This window comes from Artemia franciscana, chromosome 15 (assembly GCF_032884065.1).
Source record: "Artemia franciscana chromosome 15, ASM3288406v1, whole genome shotgun sequence".
Classification (NCBI taxonomy): Eukaryota; Metazoa; Arthropoda; class Branchiopoda; order Anostraca; family Artemiidae; genus Artemia; species Artemia franciscana.
In genome coordinates this window covers 26,199,803-26,218,939 of record NC_088877.1, presented here as the reverse complement: position 1 = coordinate 26,218,939, position 19,137 = coordinate 26,199,803, and the positions used below count along the sequence as shown (strand labels likewise).

At 36.6% G+C, this 19,137-nt stretch overlaps 1 protein-coding gene across 14 annotated transcripts in view; it reads left to right on the top strand.

The window, feature by feature from the left end:
• The window catches only part of LOC136036255 (uncharacterized), a 358,105-nt gene that overhangs the window by 136,963 nt on the left and 202,005 nt on the right, over nucleotides 1-19,137 (top strand). For 11 of the 14 annotated variants that reach the window (XM_065718380.1, XM_065718381.1, XM_065718379.1 and 8 more), the window contains one exon: nucleotides 4,317-4,468. In XM_065718380.1, coding sequence (XP_065574452.1) covers nucleotides 4,317-4,468 — 152 coding nt within the window. Of the gene's footprint in view, nucleotides 1-4,316; nucleotides 4,469-17,669; nucleotides 18,017-19,137 lie in introns of those variants that run through there. The other 3 variants (XM_065718389.1, XM_065718387.1, XM_065718385.1) reach the window with 1 other exon arrangement.

Genomic DNA, 19,137 nt, shown 5'->3' with positions numbered 1-19,137 from the left:
AGAATAGAGTGCATTTAGCCCCCTTCCCATACCCCTTTTTCCACCAAAGACATCCAAATGAAATTCTGAGATAGCCATTTAGTTTATTATAATTGATAGGTAGATGGAAATAGTGTATCTTTTAATATACCTCAACATACCCCTAAACGTTTTCCGACATTTCACCTCAATACTCTTAGTCTTTTTGGACCTAGTCAGGATCAAACCTTTTGCCCCTATCCCAATGAAAAATCCTGCATTTTATGAATGGACAAATTTTATAATTTACAATCCTTCCCCGGGGTTATGGGCGCATGGAATCCCCGGAGGCATAGCTATTAGACTTTAGAACCATTTCGATTAAAATTATTTTTAAGTTCTTTATTCATATAAGGAGGAGCATTTAAAGGGTAAAAGGAGGGGGCTGGCCGCTCCTTTTTCTAATTCCCTCTCCACATGATTTTAAAGTTGCAACTTAATACGCTTAGCCATTCCGTAGATATTGCTTTTGTACCCTTTTGACTGCCCTCCTTTATTTAGTGTGTTTCGATTTTGTTTGACATTCGCCCCGAAAATTTTCTAAAGGTTTTACCTTTATACCCTTAGCCTTTTTGGAGACTCGGGATCAAACATGCCCCTTTTCTCAATAATCAATCCTACATGTAAACAACGGGCAACTTATATAACGAATAATACTTGCCCCGGGGGCTGTAACGGTTTTGCCATCCCTTGAAGCATAGTTCTTTTACTTTTTCACTATTTTGAACATGATTGCGATTCCAAAATTTTGATCAGGTGTCTTTGTGGTTATTTCAGCTAAAAAGGGCATTGGAGGGGAACCAGTTACCCTCTGACAGTTTTTTCGACATCCCCCTCAATTTGCCCTGAAAATTTAAAACTTAATACTCAAAGCCGTTCTCGAAATACTGCAGATACACCTTTTTGAATAACTGGACGCCTATAGTATCTCTTGATTTAGTTAAACTTACCCGTCAACATTCCTCGAAGTTTCATCTTAATTCACATCAACTGTTTCCACACACTCAGAATCAAACATTCCCCATTTTCCTTACGATAAATCCTGTAATTAGAAAGGGATTAATTATATAATTTAGAATCCTTGCAGTATGACATTTGGGGGTTTGGAGCATTGCATCCCCGTAGACATAGTTACTAGTCCTATTGCCTGTTTCGACCAAATTGTGTTCCAGATTTTGATCAGTGTTTAGGGGAGGAGCAACGAGAAAGTGCAAAAAGGGGCCTTGTAGCCATCCAATCATTTTCAACATCCCCTTCACAAAATACACTGTAAGTTTTAACTTGATACCCTCAGCCATTCTTTAGACATTGTTGATACGCCCTTTTGATAACTAGCATACACATAGCATGTTTTGATAGCGTTCAGCATTCTTCCCCAAAGCTGTGCAGTGCTGTGAAATTCCCACAGGCATACCTATTTGACCCGTAGACGATTTTGGAAAATTGGCTATTTTAAAATCTTGATCGTATGTTTTTGGAGAAAAGGTAGTTATAGAGGGCATGGGAGAGGAACTGGCAGCCCTACAATCACTTTAAAACACTCCCCTCAACACATCTTGAGAGTTTAAACATAATACCTTCTGCTGTACTTAAGATGTTCTTAGAATGGATAAACAAAATAATTTCTAATAATATAATTCCTGGATAAACAATATAATTTCTGGATAAACAAAATAAGAATCTGCTGTTCTTAGAATGGATAAACAAAATAATTTTCGATCCTTTTCACGGGGCTGTGGGAGGTATAGGATCCCTGGAGACATAGCTATGATACCTTTCGACTATTTTGAAAAAAAATGATAGTTACAAAATTTTGACCATTTTTGAGGAGAGAGGGCTCATAGAAAGGACAAGAAGGTGGCGGGGGACTATTTGCCCTCCAATCTCTCTTCAACATCCCTCAGCAATATCTCTTAGATATTCTGACATATATATATATATATATTATATATATATATATATATATATATATATATATATATATATATATATATATATATATATATATATATATATATATATATATATATATATATATATATGTGTGTGTGTGTGTATATATATATATCTTAGATATTGCTGACATTCCCTTTTCACAGCAAGCAAAGAAAAAGTATGTTTTGATTGTGTTTGGCATCCCTCTCTACTTTTCCTTAAAGTTTCAAAGCAATATTCTAACCTTTTTCGAAGACGCAGGATCAAATGCCCTCTTTTCTTGATGAAGTACCTCATAAGTTGACGATGACAACTTGAAAACTTACAGGCCTTGCACCAGGGGCTGGGGGGAGTCAACCTTGGAGGCATAGCTTTTTGACCTTTGGACTATCTTAAACAAAATGACTATCTCAAAACTTTGATTGGATGCATTTGAAGAAATAATGGTGGTTTGGGTGGGGGTTGTTTCCCTCCGATCACGTTTTATTCTTAAAAGGGAAACTGTAAATTTCAATTTCCAATGCTTTCGGTTTCCAATCGAATAAGCCACCTCCGAATAAACACCTTATATGATAACAATGGGTACCTTGCATAACTTAAATTCCTTGCCTCAGGGGCTCTGGGGGGTTTTGTCAACCTTGAAAGGATAGTTTTTTGGCTTTGGACTGAATGGACGAAATAACTATCTAAAAATATTGATCGGATGCATTTGGGGAAAAGAGGGCAGGGGGGGCTAGTTGCCCTTGCATAACTTTTGACTCTTAAAAAGGGCAGTAAAACCCTTTCATTTCCGACCGAATGAGCCCCCTCAAGGGATTATAAAAACACCCCTTCCATATGAAGAACCGCAGAAAAAAATAAACATTGAAGTCTTATTGCTATTTACTACAGGCAAGAACATAGCGTTGCCTGTTAGGGTGGGCAAGGGGGCTAGGCGGAGTTGGAAGGGCGGGGCAGGGTGGGGGAGGGGAGTTGAATACTGATAATTGATGAAACATATATATTATGTATATTTTATTTTTGTTTATATATTATTATTTTTGTTTCGAGGTGTTTTCATTTTTGTTATTCTAACTGATATGATTATATATATATATATAATCATATCTATATATATATTATATATATATTATATATATATATATATATATATAATATATATATATATATATATATATATATATATATATATATATATATATATATATATATATATATATATATATATATATATATATATATATATATATGTATATATATATATATATATATATATATATATATATATATATATATATATATATATATATATATATATATATATATATATATATATATATATATATATATATATATATATATAATGAGTTTTTGAAACCCCTAATAAGTCCAGTTTGAATCGTCTGAATTCCTCAGTCAGAATGTCGATACGATAGTCATTTTTTAACGTCGTAACATTCCAAGTTCCAATTTTCATGTTCTTTAAATCATTGAAATCACTTTGCCTCCATGGGTACCAGTGCAGGACGGGCCTATGGATCCCTGTTGTCTAAGGTGCTTATTCGCAATATGTAAGGAACGGCTAGTAGTACTTAGATGAAAGTTTCAATGAATATTGAGGAAGATGTTTAGACAAATGCTGAACAAAAGATAATGTGTGTATCCGGGTGGTTACATGTTCTATGCAATATCTTTGGAACTAGAACTGTATGAAGTTATATTTTTCAGGGAACTTTGAGGAAGATATTGAAACAAAAAGAATGACGATAATTGTATCCAGGTTATCAAAAGAGTGTAAATAAAATATTTGAAGGACAAGTAGGGCATTGAGTTCGAACTTTCATGAAATTTTTAGAGGGGTGTTGAAACCAATTAAACTACATCATGTGCATTCAGGTTGTCAGAATAACCACTTTTCCATTCAAATTGAACGAAATCTATACAGAAATTGTATTTGATGAAATCAGAGACAAAATTCGGATCGTTTATGCAGCTTAAGAATTTAAACCAGAAGAATTCTGAAGAAAAGTTTTTCAAAGAAAAGTAAAGAGCCATTCAAAATTAAAACGACCTGGAATTACTTTTTAGATTAATTATTTACCGCCACTAATGTTAGTGCTGGGACCTCATTTACAAGTCATGGTTAGACGGCCATGACCTCCCCGACGTTGAGAAATGAATTATAAAATGCGTACCAAAACGGAAAACTTCCCTGAAAGTGTGATGCGATTATGATTTTCTTAAATTTTGCTCTCGTCTATTGTGAAAATTTGCGAAAATCTTGACTCTCCTCAAGTGAAAAATCAAAATAGTGTGTATTTGTTAGACGTCTTGAGATATAATTTTATATTATGATTTTACAGGTGAATCCTGGCAGCAAAGCTGAGCGAGAAGGCGTAAGAGAAGGTGATTTAGTAAAAACTATAAATGATTATAAAGCTGAAGGAATTACAAACTCAAAAGCGCACAGCCTACTTCGGGAGTCTGGAAGTTCTTTAAAACTTGGCTTATTAACGTGAGTTATTTTATTTTAACAAGCTAAGCTCAAGGATGTCTACAAAATCCTTAGGGGGGTGAGCTCCAACATATTTCATAGGAGTAGGAGGTCTAGAAAAGATTTGCTGATGTTTTTGCCGGGGAAGTGCAATATATTTTCTAAACGTTATTTTTTGTATTTGCTCTTCAAATGTTTTTCGGTCGTTACTATGTGTGTGTGTATGAGGGGGAGGGTTATTCCCTTATCTTCTTCTTTGGCTGCCCTTGTCTAGCTCACATGATCAAATACGAATTGGATATGGTTATTCCTGAGTATGGGCTAGAGGATTCACAATTAGAGAGAACAAAAAGTTACTGCATTTATGTTACAAGAATATTCTGTCGGCTTCACTGACGACAGGTTTGCGAGAGTGCACTTCAAGTTTCTTCCATTGCAATTGATTGAGTGGCAAAGCTGTCCAGCCGTCTAAGCTTTAAAAGTGGTATGTCTCAAGACAAATTTTTTCCTTCACAAAAAACCGAAACAAATGATGACATATTCCTTGAAGAATGCGTTTAATCACGTATTATACTTACAACCAGCTCTAATCTGTACATCCTGTCAATCAGTCGATACTGCTCGTTCTAGAAGACACAATGTATGAAAGCTACTGCTTATTATTTTGCCTTATGCGCATAAAACCTTATATAATTCATTTTGATATTTCTAAAATCGAAGCATGGATAAGCCAAGGCTATGTTAATTTATCTCTAAAACATCTAATAGATTTCAAAATTAATTTTGAAACAGCTACTCTGTTTAGAATAGTTTAAAAGTCCTATAAGTATACCCTTAAGGTTGAAATAGCCCCCTACACGCCATGGTGCAAGAGCTGTAATTCGTGCAAGTTGCCGAAACATAAATGTTCTAATGGAAGAGCGGGGCTTGTTTCATGTTGTCTGTGCCATTGGTTCTAAGCTTTCAGGGATCGCTACCTGGGTCAAAAGGATCAAACAATTTCTGTGGGAGGCAGCTACAGATCCAGGGGTTGGTGCCCCCTAAGTAGTGGTGGATTTATGGTTGGGATCGCTTGCTCTGGTTTGGGACAAAAATTTTTTTTTTGTAATTGGTTTTTGACAGTTGACTTTTTAGGAAGTCCAACTTCTTGCTACTGCTGGTGATAAAAAATTACCTATTGATAGACCCTATCACCATCCATCTATTATTAACATTCAAACGAAAGCAAAGAAAAAAAAGTAAAAATATCGTAATGGACAATTTAATCACAAGTAAAATCGAAAAGGTATTAGCAGACAATATCACCAGGGAATATATAAATGTATTCAAGAGAAACAAAGCACCGGCAAACATTACTACTACCATTATGGGTTTACCAGCAGATACAGTCCATGAACCCCATAATATCAATGAAGAAATATGACACCTCAGGAATATTTTCTGGGATGGATTATAAGAATTACTTCTTTTTAATGATGCTATTCCGTATGACAATATTTCAATAAAAAGATTTTATTGCATTACTTCGTTATATTTCCATTATTTTTAGGGTACACTAACAACTCCAACGTTTAGAATTTTTATTCAAAAGTCATATATACAATAAAAAGAATTTTCAGAGACAAACGTACAACTGCCAGGCTAATAGGAGGATCTACTAGAGTCTAAGACAGGTTAATAGGGTTTTTTACTGATGTCTGAGTGAGACGGGCGGGAGTTTTTTCCTAAGTCCACGCACAAAAAAGCAAAAACACAAAGAAAGACACAGAGAAAGGCAAAACCATAATCAGACACTCAGGCACGGTGAGAGAGAGGGAGAGAGACAATGTACACGCAAAGACAAACACATAGACAGGCAAACACACAGTCAGACACACAGGCACGGTGAGGGAGAGATACAAAATACACAAAAACATACCGAGTCAGACACACAAACAAACAAAGAGAGACACAGAGACAAACAAACACACTGTCAGACATACAGGCACGATGAGATAGAGAGACAAAAAGCACACGCAAACATGCAGAGTTTGACACACAAACACAGACACAGAGACTGATAAAAACACAGTTAGACACACAGCCACGGCGATAGAGAGAGAAAGAGATAGATAGGGAGAGAGAGAGAGAGAAAGAGAGAGAGAGAGAGAGAGAGAGGGGGAGAGAGAGAGAGAGAGAGAGAGAGAGAGAGAGAGAGAGAGAGAGAGAGAGAGAGAGAGAGAAACACAAACACACAGAGTCAAACACACAAACACACAAAGAAAGACAAAGATACAAGAAAACACACAGTTAGACACACAGAAACGGTGAGAGTGAGAACAGATGCTCAGACACATAGAGACGGTAAGAGAGTGAGACAAAAGCACAAAAACACCCAAAGACAGAGATTTGACCACTAAATGTACCATCCCCCTTAGCACGGGTACATACCACCGACTTATAACTAGCTCCAGGTACACGAAACCGACAGGCTGCAGGCACCCTGGGTAATTGTAGCCAACCTGATCAAACCTACAGTTAACATAGCCTACAGTAGGTTAGATTAATCTAACCTAGCAGTACTTAAGAAAAAGGCTGAATCCTTAAAAACGGGGTGAGTTTGCATGAAATATCCACATGAACCATATTGTTTTTCTAGCTGTTTAAAAAGGTCTGCTGCAGGTACCCGGGGTGCTGCAAGTTAGTTGTGGATACCCAGGTTTAGTTTCAAGTTGGTTTTGGGCTCCTCGTCCTGAGGGGGGCTGGTACCTTTCAGTGGTCAAGTGTCTGTCTTTGTGCATTTTTGTCTAGTTCTTTGACTGTGTCTTTGTGTCTGAGCGTCTGTTCTCATCTCTCTCATCTTATCTCTCGTCTGTGGTCAACGCCCCTCTCTCTCACCTTGCCGGTATGTTTGCTTGTCTCTGTATCTGTCTTTGTGTGATTGGGTGTCTTAATCTCTGTTTTTGAGTTAGTTTTCTCTCTCTCTCCCGCCATGCCTGTTTGTCTTACTGTGTGTTTCCCTGTCTCTGTGTCTGTCTTTGTATATTTGAGTGTCCGACTCTCTGTGTGTGCGTGTGTGTTTTGTCTCTCTCTCTCTCACCGTGTCTTTATATTCGACTGTGTGTTTGCGTGTGTGTTTTGTCTCTCTTTCTCTCTCATCGTGCCTATATGTCCGACTGTGTGTTTGCTTTTCTCAGTGTTTCTCTTTGTGGGATTGTGTGTGTGTCTAACTATAATGGAAACATAAAAAGTAATGGATGTCACATTTTATCATTGATATAATGGGGTTCATCGACTGTATCTGCTAGTAAACCCATGATGGTAGTAGCAAAGTTTGCCGGCGCTTTGTTTTTCATCATTACATCTATATATTCCCTGGTGATATTGTCTGCCAGTGCCTTTTTGATTTTTCTTATGATTTCACTGTGTATTACAACATTATTTTTAAATAGGCTGGAGTTTTTGGATACATAGATAAGATATGTGTTACGACCTTAGTGCAGCAGTACGCCTTTCTTTTTCCCTTTGCTTCCATTTGAACGCTAATACCAGAAAAATGGCAATAGATCTATTAATAGGTAATATGTTACCACTAACAGTAGTAAAAAGTTGGCCTAGGTCATCAACTAAAAGTTTTATGTTTGCATTCTCTTTCAGCACCATCACCTCTGGAAATGTTGCTCTCCCACATCCACCATTATAAGAGTTTACTCTTTTCAGTCATCCAAAGGATTCTAACGTCTCACTGTCATGACAACGCACACATACATTTTTAATAGTATTACCACTAGCAGTTGTTTTATGGTTCAAATATTTGTCAGCATTCAATGCAACGATAACTTTATCATGTATAAAAACTTTCTTGGAATATTTCATCTTCACCTTTTAAAATAAGATATGAGTGTTTATCTTTCCAATGTACAAGTAACACTGTTCTAAAAAGTATAATAAACTAGCTATTGTCGATGATCAGCCATAGGTTGCTGCGGAGTAACCTATGGCTAGGTTACTGCGGATGCAGCATACACAATATTCAAATTGACGGTACTAGGAGCAGAATCGGTGGAATCAGAACTATTGAGTTGGGGGTGGAAGTGGGGATTTGGAACTGACGCAACCGGAGCCAGATTTAGAACTGGGGTCGGAGCGGGCATCATGGGACGGGAACTGATTAAACCGGGGTGATAGCCAGCAGATTTGGAGGTGGAACCGTGGTAACCGGAGGAGGGGGCAGAAAAGGGAGGAAGCATAATTGTATATCATTTTTTTTAAACAATCTAAAATGTCTTAGGAGTGATGAGGTATGACATACTTTGCCAGAGGAGCAGTTATAGTGTGGCACAGTGGCGTGAATTGACATGGTGTATAACGTTGAGGGTGGCTTGCAAAAACACAAACCAATGGATTTAAAGTATAATTTTACATAAGAAAATATCTGGAAAATGTCATAAGAATGATGAGGGGTGCCAAAGGGCAAGTAATAGTGTGGCACGGTGGCGTAAATTGACATGATGTATCACAGATTTTCGGCTTGTGAAAACAACAACCAATGGATTTAAAGCTTGATTTTTAACAAGAAAACATCTGAAAAATATCTTAGGAATTATTAGGGGTGCCAGAGGGCCAGTCATAGCATGGCTTGGTGGCGTAAATTGACATGGTGTATCACAATTATAATGCCTTGCGAAAACACGAACCAATGGATTTAAACATGATTCTTAACAAGAAAATATATGAAAATTGACTTAAGAATGACGAGGGATGAAAGATGGTGCCAGAGAGCCAGTTATAGCGTGGCACGGTGGCGTGAATTGTCATAATGTACGTCGTTGAGGGTGGCTTGCAAAAATAGGGAGCAATGGATTTACAGCATACTTTTAACAAGAAAACACATGAAAAATGTCTTAGAAATGATGAGAGTTACCAGAGGGTGCCAGAGGGCTAGTTATAGTGTGGCACCTTATTCAACTAGGACAGTAGCAATCGAATTTAGCTAAAAAGACCTCCTCTGAAATAAAGGAATTTGTACTTGAAAACATTTTCCTGTGCCCTAGTTTAGAGTGAGAATCCATTCCTAAGCACACCTTATTCACCTACCACAATAGATTTTGAATTTAAAAAAAAGGTCCTCATCTGGAATAGGGGAATGGGTGCTTGATAAACCTTCCTAGATCCTAGTTTAGGCTGTAAATCCATTCCTGAGCATACCTTATTCACCTAGCACAGTAGCTTTCAAATTTAGAAAAAACGACCTCTTCTGGAATAAAGGAATTGGTACTTGAAAACACCTTCCTGGGCCCTAGCATAGACTCTGAATCCATTCCTGATCGAACCTTATTCACCTAGCACAAAAGATTTTGAATTTAGCAAAAGAATTTTACAATTTTTAAACCATCTTGAACCAAATGCCAAAAAAGTCTCGTTTTCTTCGTTTACGCGTTTCATTTACTAGCTAGAAAACGTCTTGTGAAGTTGAATCTTTTTATTATTACTATTGTAAGTAATGAGGCTTCTGCTGCATAAAGTGTAACACGTAAGGACCATTCAAAATGGGATTTTGCTTGTACCAAGATTTAAATTAATAGAATATAGCATGCAGGTGTGTCTAATAAAACAAGAAGTCAGCAGCATTGGGATGGTTTCAAGGCTCGGTGATAATGATCAGGGAACACGTGATCCAATTAATCTTTTTAGGAACTATGCAGAGAATTCTCCAAGCAAGGAAACAACATGTCTTTAGAAGGTATTCCCTGAATCAATATAGCATCAATTACTTCTTGGTCTAAGTGTCTAGTGCACAGTTTCGTTGGGAGGAATCTCTTTTAATTTCTAAAGTGGACAGAAGAGAACAAAACAGTCTTGAAGAAGATGAATCATCTCTTAAAGCATTACGTAACATCCAATCTATGTGCTGTCTTCATTTACAACCGGGGATTGCCTACTTGACTGGAGAGCCCTGACCTCTAAAGTCCCGCGAGAATATGTCATCCTTAATATAGGGAACAATCTCCTGTTTCTTAAAATACACGTGTACTATATTATTATGTAGTAAACAGGCGTGCTAGCACCTGCTGGCTATCGTAGGAATGAAGGGTTATGTGTGCCGTGGAATGATGGGATATGTGTGAAGAAACAATTTGCATAATTAAACAATCCCCTATTACATAACATACAACAGCATCCTGAATAAAACATTATTTGAATAGACAATTTGATATTTGATTTAATATTTGAATATTTAATGAATAGACATTATGAGTAAAACATAAGTGAACGATTTACCATTACGTAACAATCAGAGGTAATATACTATTATAGATGCACTGTAGTGTTGTGTAAGACCCAGGTGCACGTAGAGACGTCTTGAGGGGTTAGTAGCTCCAATAGCATACCTTTTATCTGTGCTTTTAAAAACAGTGAGGCCTCACTACTAGGAACTTCTATTGTACTTTATTATTTCTACTGATGACTATAGCTGTACATGTGATTGAAATATCTAGACTTTTGTACCTTTTTTTGCTGTCTAAATAAATTAACCTATACCCATTTGAATGGTTATTTGTTCCGTTGGGGGATATTTAGGAGGAGATTGAACTAAATCATAAGAACTCCAGGTTACCAATATACCATTCCTTCAATATAGTTAGAATAGAAATTCACTAAATAAATAGTCATTAAATTAAAGCTTTGAGAGAGTATTGGAGTAGGGCCAAGTGTATTTCAAATTTTGAATTGGAGGAAGGGTGAGTAAATTGAAAATCATTATATGTGTCCTTATTTTCCCAGCTGGTTATTTCTAAAATCCTGATTCCCTCCTTGTGATATTTAAATTTTGTTATTCAAAATTTTACTGGTATTCTCCTGAAGAACGCTTAAAAGGCCATTAATTTAGTACCTTTTTTGGGTCGTTCTCTAGGTATATGTTATACTAATGAAAATTTTTAGCAGAATTCAACTTCTTTTATACACTGTTTAAGGTCATTTTAATACTATTGTGCGCTTCCATTACAACTGAACTTACACCGTGTAACTCAACCCCCATGCAACTGAACCCTCATGCAGCTGAAGCCCCTGCGATTCGACTTTGTTCCACTAAACCCTCAAGTAACCCAACTCCCGTACAATTGAACCCTCGCTTAAATGAACACTGTACAACTGAGCCTCGTGCAACTGACTCCTCGTGGAATCGGACCCCGTTTAATTGAAGTCTCGTGAAGCTGAAACCTCGTGCAACTGAAAACCCAAGCAGCTCCAGCCCATTTAACTGAACCCTCTTGTAATTCAATGCCCTTTTAACTAAGCTCTTGTACAACTTAATCCCAATTCAACTGAACCCAAATCCAACTGAGCCCTACTAACACTATCTCAATTTATTGTCCGTGGAACTCAAAACCATTCAACTCAACACTCTTCAACTCTACCGCCGTGTAACTAAACTCTCATTCAACTCAACCTCCTCCTACTTATTTTAACGAACATTCAACTCAACTTCCGTGCAATTCAACCCTCATTTAACTCAACCTTCATTCATCCGGACCCCCATTTAACTAAAACCTGTCTGACTTTACCCCATTTAGATCTGCTGCACTCATCTTGACCCTTTTCAAATCAATAAAGGAACTAGAAATATTATTCAGCCCATTTTCTCTCTTCAACTAATTTTCCATTTTCCTCTAAAAAATGAACGTTTTATTGTTCTGTCCTATATGTTTGAAAATTGGCGAAAATTTTCATACCCAAGGCCCGAACATATTTGAAGGTTATGGCTGCCGCAATAGTTGCACTCTAGTACAGAAAAGACCACGGCCCATAGTAGCCAAAATCGTGAAAGCACGTTAGAAAAAAAGTATCTTGCAAGAAAAACTTGCCGTGAATGACGATTCTAGAATCAAGAATATTATTTTAATTAATCTTGATTATAAAAAGTTTATTGCGGAAACAAATTTCTGGGAATGTTTAAAAAGGGCTAAGAACGATAACTCTCGCTTTTTTTGTTTTATTTCTCCACTACAATATCAGTGCTAGAATACCGTAGAGAGCTGTTTAATATTACTCGAAAGTTAATATTCACAGTATGAGTGGAAGCAGTTGCAATAGAATGTAAATATTATCTTTTGGTTAGTTCAACATCTCCCCGAACAAGCCCTGTAAGTTTCAACCAGATTGTCCCTGAAATTTTGCTCACACGCCCTTCTGACAACCTGCATAACGATGGCGTGGTAGTGGTAGTAATATTAGTAGTAACGTACACATATTGCCTTCTGGTCAATTGACCTACTCCTTTAAGCATTCTCTGAAAATTCCAACTTAATATACAAATTCATTCTTGAGATGCGCTCTTTTGACAATGTACATACACACAGTGTCTTCTGATTTAGTTCAAGTTTCCCCTCAATATTTTAAATGTAGTAGTGTGGCAGTAGTAGTGGTAGCAGTATTAGTGGTGGTAGTTGTAGTAGTAGTAATAGTATGCAAATATTACCTTTTTGGTCCGTTGACCATCCCCTTGTCATTTCATGAAAGTTCCAAATTAATGTACTCAGTCATTCCTTAGTTAAGCCTTATTAACAACCCGCATACACATAACGTTTTTTGATATAGTTCAACACTCCCTCCAACACACTCTGAAAGGCTCAGCTGAATGCCATTTGTCTTTTTGGAAATTAATCTTTATGGAAAGTCAATAACATATGCTATATGTGGACAATGTACAAATTGCCTAACTTACAGCCCTCGTCCCGAGAGCCGTGGTGGTTGACATTCCCAAAGGCAATGTCTGGACCTTTCAACAATGCTAAAAAAAAGTAGATGTCTAAAAATGTTCATTAGATCTTTAATTTTAGGAAATGACAGGCGCGGGGGGAGGGGCTTGTTGCCCTCAAATCACTTTTGACTCTTAAAAAGGGAACTAAATTTCCAATTTTCAATCAAATACCTCATCTGAAGTCTATATGACCTCCTACCCCGTAAAAACCTTATATGCCACGAGCGTATAACTTACAACCTTTGCCCCAGGGATCTTTTAGGTTGTGTCAACCCTGGAGACATTTTTATATGTCCTTTGGACTTTTGAAGATAGCCATCTCACAATTTTTATCAGATGTATTTGGGGAAAAGAGGATGTTGGACGGGGGGGGGGGTCAGTCGCCCTCCATTACTTCTAACTCTTTAAAGGGAACTAGAACTTTCAATTTCTGACTAAAAGAGCCTCCTCTATAGTTTACACAACCACTTCCACAAAAACCTTAAATGCCCCTGGAGCATAACTTAGTACCCTCAGATTCAGGTTCGGAGGGTTTTTTCCACCCTGAAGGCCTTGTTTCATGATCTTGAGACTATTTTGAACAAAATGGCTATCTCAAAATTGCTATCAGATTCATTTTCGGAAAACAGGACGTGAGGGGAGGGGGGCTAGTTGTCCTCCGATCACTTTGACTCTTTAACAAAACCGCTACAATTTCTGATTTCCAATCCAATGACCCCCCTCTAAAGTTTATGTGACCACCCTTTCCATAGAAGCCTTTTATGTCCCTGGGGCATAAATAACAGCCCCTGCCCCGAGGGCTACGGGAGGGCTGTTATCCTCACATTCATAATTACTGGACCTTTCCACTATACTGAAAAAAAGGCTATCTCAACTTTGTGATTGGATTGACTATTAAAAAGGGTACTGGAACTTTCGATTTCCAATTGAATGAACCCTTTTCGAAGTTTATACGACCACACTATTCCATTAGAACCTTATATGTCCCCGAGGCATAATTTAAAACCTTTGCCCTAAGAGTTGAGGGGGTTGTCCTCTTCAAAGACAGAATTACTGGACCTTTCAACTACTCTGAACAAAATGGATATCTGAAAATTTTAATTGGATTCTTATGGGTAAATGATGGGCTTGAGGGGGCCTGGTTGCCCTCCAATCACTTTCCTCTACTAAAAAGGGCACTAGGACTTACAATTTCCAATCGAATTAGCCCCTTTCAAAGTCTCCACAACCACTCCTTCAATACGAAGTGCCCTGGTCTAAAAAAACAGATAATAACAAATAAATAATGTATTATGCCCACATGTCTCTATACGCAGGCAGCACCATTGCGCTGCCTATGATAGTCTTTTTAATAGCTATTCATGAACATGTTTATAAGTTGTTTTTTTTTTTTCTTCTTAAAAATTGAACTTTGGCTTTCTTTTTCAATTTTGACAGAACTTGAATACTGAGCAAAAAAATTGAATAGCAATAACTTTGTGTAATAAACTTAATAGTTTTGGCATGGAATTTTAGTTGGATAGGGACGGGGAATTTTATTTGACTGGATTCAAAGCCTATATAATTTTTATCTTCTATGTGGCTGAAGCCATCCTAATCCCATCTTATTCCTCTTGAATATAGACGAATATCGACCCACTGTTTTATTACAAGAATCTTATTGTGGTATATTTTGTTGCAACTGCTTCTTTGCTTAGATAAACCTTTTATCTAAAGATGAATCCCTAAGATGGGATTAGGATGGCTTCAGCCCCATAGATGGGGCTGAATGTCTGCTCCGACTTCCTGAGACTTCCAGAGCAGACCTTCGAGGTCTGGTCTGGATGAAATGTAAAGTGTGCAATTAAGAACTGCTTTGTTTTTGATGCATAAGAATTGATAAACAAATGAAAAAGGATATTAAGAATCAATAGAACACGAATTTTCTCCCAATTGAAGTTCCTGTTGTCCGGAAATATTAATTGAGCTGTCTGCTTGGCCTGAAACTTTAAAGCAGATTAAATTTTAAAAGAAGCAGTTTTTTTAAAGAAAGTAAAAAGCTATATTAAGACTTAAATTAAAAAGAAATTATTCCCTGTATGAGGGAGATACCCCCTCTTCAACCGTCTGCTTTTATGCTAAAGTTTCAATTTTTGTCCCAATTTTTTAAGAACGATTGCTTTAACACAAGGCCCATTTAACTGAAAAAATAAGCTTTTTGTAAAGTCTTATCCCAATTAGTGTAAAGAACTGAGGTTTGAGGAGGGGGAGCCCCCTTCATATGTGAAATAACTTTTGTTTTTAGTTTTAACGCTGCTCCTTAATTTCAGCTGAAAAAAACTTTTTTCTATTTAATTTCTAAGCTTTTTTTGAGATAATGTCCAGTCCAAACCAAGATGTGATGTCGACTACCACCCCCTGTCAACCCCCTGAATCCTTGCTGCCAAATTGTATATTTTAAAAGCTGTAAATTGAATGGTGGCATAAGGATTTGGAATTTCTTTAGTGTCTAACTTCTTATACGAATTAACACGTGACTAAAACGTGACTAAATTTTATATGGAGATTACAACAAGGACTTGTGATCACAAATCATCAACTACCGTCAATGCAGCTGGAAACTGGATATTAGGCTGGGTTCCGGCTTGAAAATCTTCATAGGTCTCTTAACAACAGTGAAACTGAAGAACCCTGAACGTGTATGCTGTTGGTGTTGCAGAAATAATATGCAGTTCTGCATCATTAAAGTAAATCCTTTGAAGTATCTCTCTCTCTCCCTAACTAGCCGAAATATTTTAAGGTCTAAAGAAATTTCTTTGTCTTAGAAAAATGCCCTGTTGTTGTACAATCCCAAACTTTTGCATATTAGGGATTTATACCTCTACAATGGGGTTCCCTGATTGTTTTGTAGTTAGGGATGGAGGGAGATGCCTCAAATGGTGTAATTTAATGCAAAAACATTCCAATTCTCATTGAGCCTTCAGATAAATACAGAATTACAAACACCAAAAACAGGAAGAACAATAGGGAGGTTTTCAAGACAGTGGGAAACAAATTAGAATAAATATTTCGACCCTATGTCCAAGAGCGGTCCTCAGCAATACACAAATATATAAGAAGAAACAACTTACAACAGGATAAAATCAATAAAACTTAAAATGAAATTTTTTTCAAAACAGTCCCAGCATCTTTACCTCAGCGAAGTTCAACCAGGACTGATTGTGATGAAACGAGGCAACTCATTGAAATGAAAGAGACTGATTTAAAACACGTTTTTAATGCCGGCCTTGTTTTTTTGGCTGCTGATCTCATATGTCTATTTGTGACAGGTTCTGTGTTAATATCTATTGGTTTTTTATAATATTTCGTAAGGTCATTTTTAATTAAATTTGTGTATAGACCATTTAGTGAATATTCTCCCAAGTCCCTATTTAAGGAAATATTATTATTAATCTTAAGTCTTATTTCAAAATACTCTATACGCAAATTTAATTAAAAATGACCTTATAAAATATTTTAAAAAAACAATAGATATTAACACAGAACCTGACATAAATAGACCTATGAGATCAGCAGCCAAAAAAAAGCAAGGCTGGCATTAAAAACGTGTTTTTAAATCATTCTCTTTCATTTCAATGAATTGCCTTGTTTCATCACAATTTATTCATCAGTCCTGGTTGAACTTCGCTGAGGTAAGGATGCTGGGACTGTTGTGAAAAATTCTTCATTTTAGTTTTATTGATTTTATCCTGTTCTAAGTTGTTTCTTCTTATATATTTTTCTATTGCTGAGGACGGCTCTTGGTCATAGGGTCGAAGTATTCATTCTAATTTGTTTCCCACTGTCTTGAAAAATTCCCTATTGTTCTTCTTGTTTTTGGTATTTGTGATGGAAAGCCAGTGTGGTCTTCGTCGCTATTTAATACAGAATTAGTTCCAAGGGAGAGATGAGGGGAGGGTGGAGGTAGAAATTAATATAATCCCCAGCCACGTATCCAGAACCTTTTTTGGGGGAAGGGTGGTAAGAAACCTCAAAAATGTTAAATTGACATTTAATGCCAGTTGACTTCAGGGAGTATTTCCGGTCTGTGCTGTCATTATGAAAGTAAAAAGAAACATTTAATTCCAAAATGAGCAGAATTCATTGTGTATAGTAGGAGGACTGCCCCTTCCTCGTCTTCACATCTGACTCATGATCGCAGAAGCTTCAGAGGGTGCTCATTACGTCAGAAATTCTAATTTCTAGCCCTTTTTATAAGTTGAAAGTTATTGGAGACCAAACAGCCGCTTTAGGTATTTTTCACATGGGGGGGGGGTATTTTTCGTGAGGGCTTTTATTCCCAGGAGTGTTTTCTGCTGGGGGACGGGGTATTTTCTGGAGGGTTATTTTCCGAAGGGTAAATGCCGGCTCCTAAATTAAATATGCTTGAGACTCGACAGCAAAAGTTTCAAGTCCCTATATACTGCAATAGGAAACTTTGAACCTGATTTTATCTTTCTTATGTGTTTTTCATATGCCGCCAATTTCATAAGTTGTTATTGGGAGGTCACGCTGCTAAGAATATAATTTCAGCTCTACGAACAAAGTTACCATTACATTTTGCTACAATCTTGCCTCCGTTAGATGTCTCCGATGACTAACTGTCCATGTTTCTCCTGAGATTGATTCTAAAATTACTCTTAAGATTCCATCCGTGGGGTCCTACTAAATATTTCTTGTTCGTTCGTGCTAGTGCTAGAAATGTCAATCTTTAACTTTCCAATGCTGTGTATTGGCTGAATCCACAGTTTATTCTGTAAAAATAAAAGGATTTATTGTTTGGATTTTTACAACTTCATAGAAAAACTGTAAGTAATTTTTAATTTTTTTGCATCTCTAGTTAAATGCAACCGTCTATTTTGTTATAATACAAGATCTTGATGTTTCGAACGAAATTATTTTGTTAGCTCTGATAAATGGTGAAAGGGTCGAAATGGGTTGCAGGGGGCTGTTTGCCGTTATAAGTGCACTAATTTTACTGTTCATAATTTAACTAATTTCATTTTTATTTTTTACCAAGGCTATACAAGTGAAAGGAGAACACATTTACAATTAAAGTGCATTCTGAGAGTTTGTAAACCAAATTTAAGACAGCTATCGAATCCATGATAGCTGTTGGAAATAATATGTATTGATAGCCATTATAATTTGACTTCTGAGGCTAAAGAATCGCTTAGAGAATATACCTATGCTTGAGATATACTCGTAACTCTGGTAAACTAAATTGAAGGTACCCTAGCTCTTCTGTCTCAAGTTTCGACAGTTGCGTCCCAGTTAGAAAGACACAAGTGGGTCCATTAGGGACTTTGACGTGGTAGCCGCCCTCTCTTACCTGAAGGGCTGAAAATACTTATAAACGGAATCAATATTTACTTAGAAAAGATTTTCTTTAACCTACTCCAATCCTGCATCTTGGAGGAATTACTTTCGATCCCCTTGACAAGGATTATAAGCACTAGTTTGATCAATTCGCTTATATAGGAACGTTAAGAATCTAAGTTTAGGATCATATTTTACAAAGTGGTGACTTATAAGGATAGTAAAGCGTTTCCAAATAGAATAACTACCTGAAGCAGAAGACGTTCTTCGAGATGGGTACATAATATTTTCACTTTAATTTTCCCACCTCAATCTTAAAGAAATAATTCGTTTTAGCCTCTTCCCCTCTCTTGAGTAGAATTATGACTATAAGCATTTTTCACATGTAAATTCACGAGAAACATACACTCGCCCTTCCGAAGTTGAGTTTTCTTTGCTTTTGTCCCTCGTAGTAGCCAATCAAAAACCTGCGAAAACAATAATAACAAAATGTTTGGACAAAAAAAGTAAAGAAAGAAATGTAAAATTAATAAGCCAGGAAATTAGTGAGTTAAATATTTGAATATATATATATATATATATATATATATATATATATATATATATATAT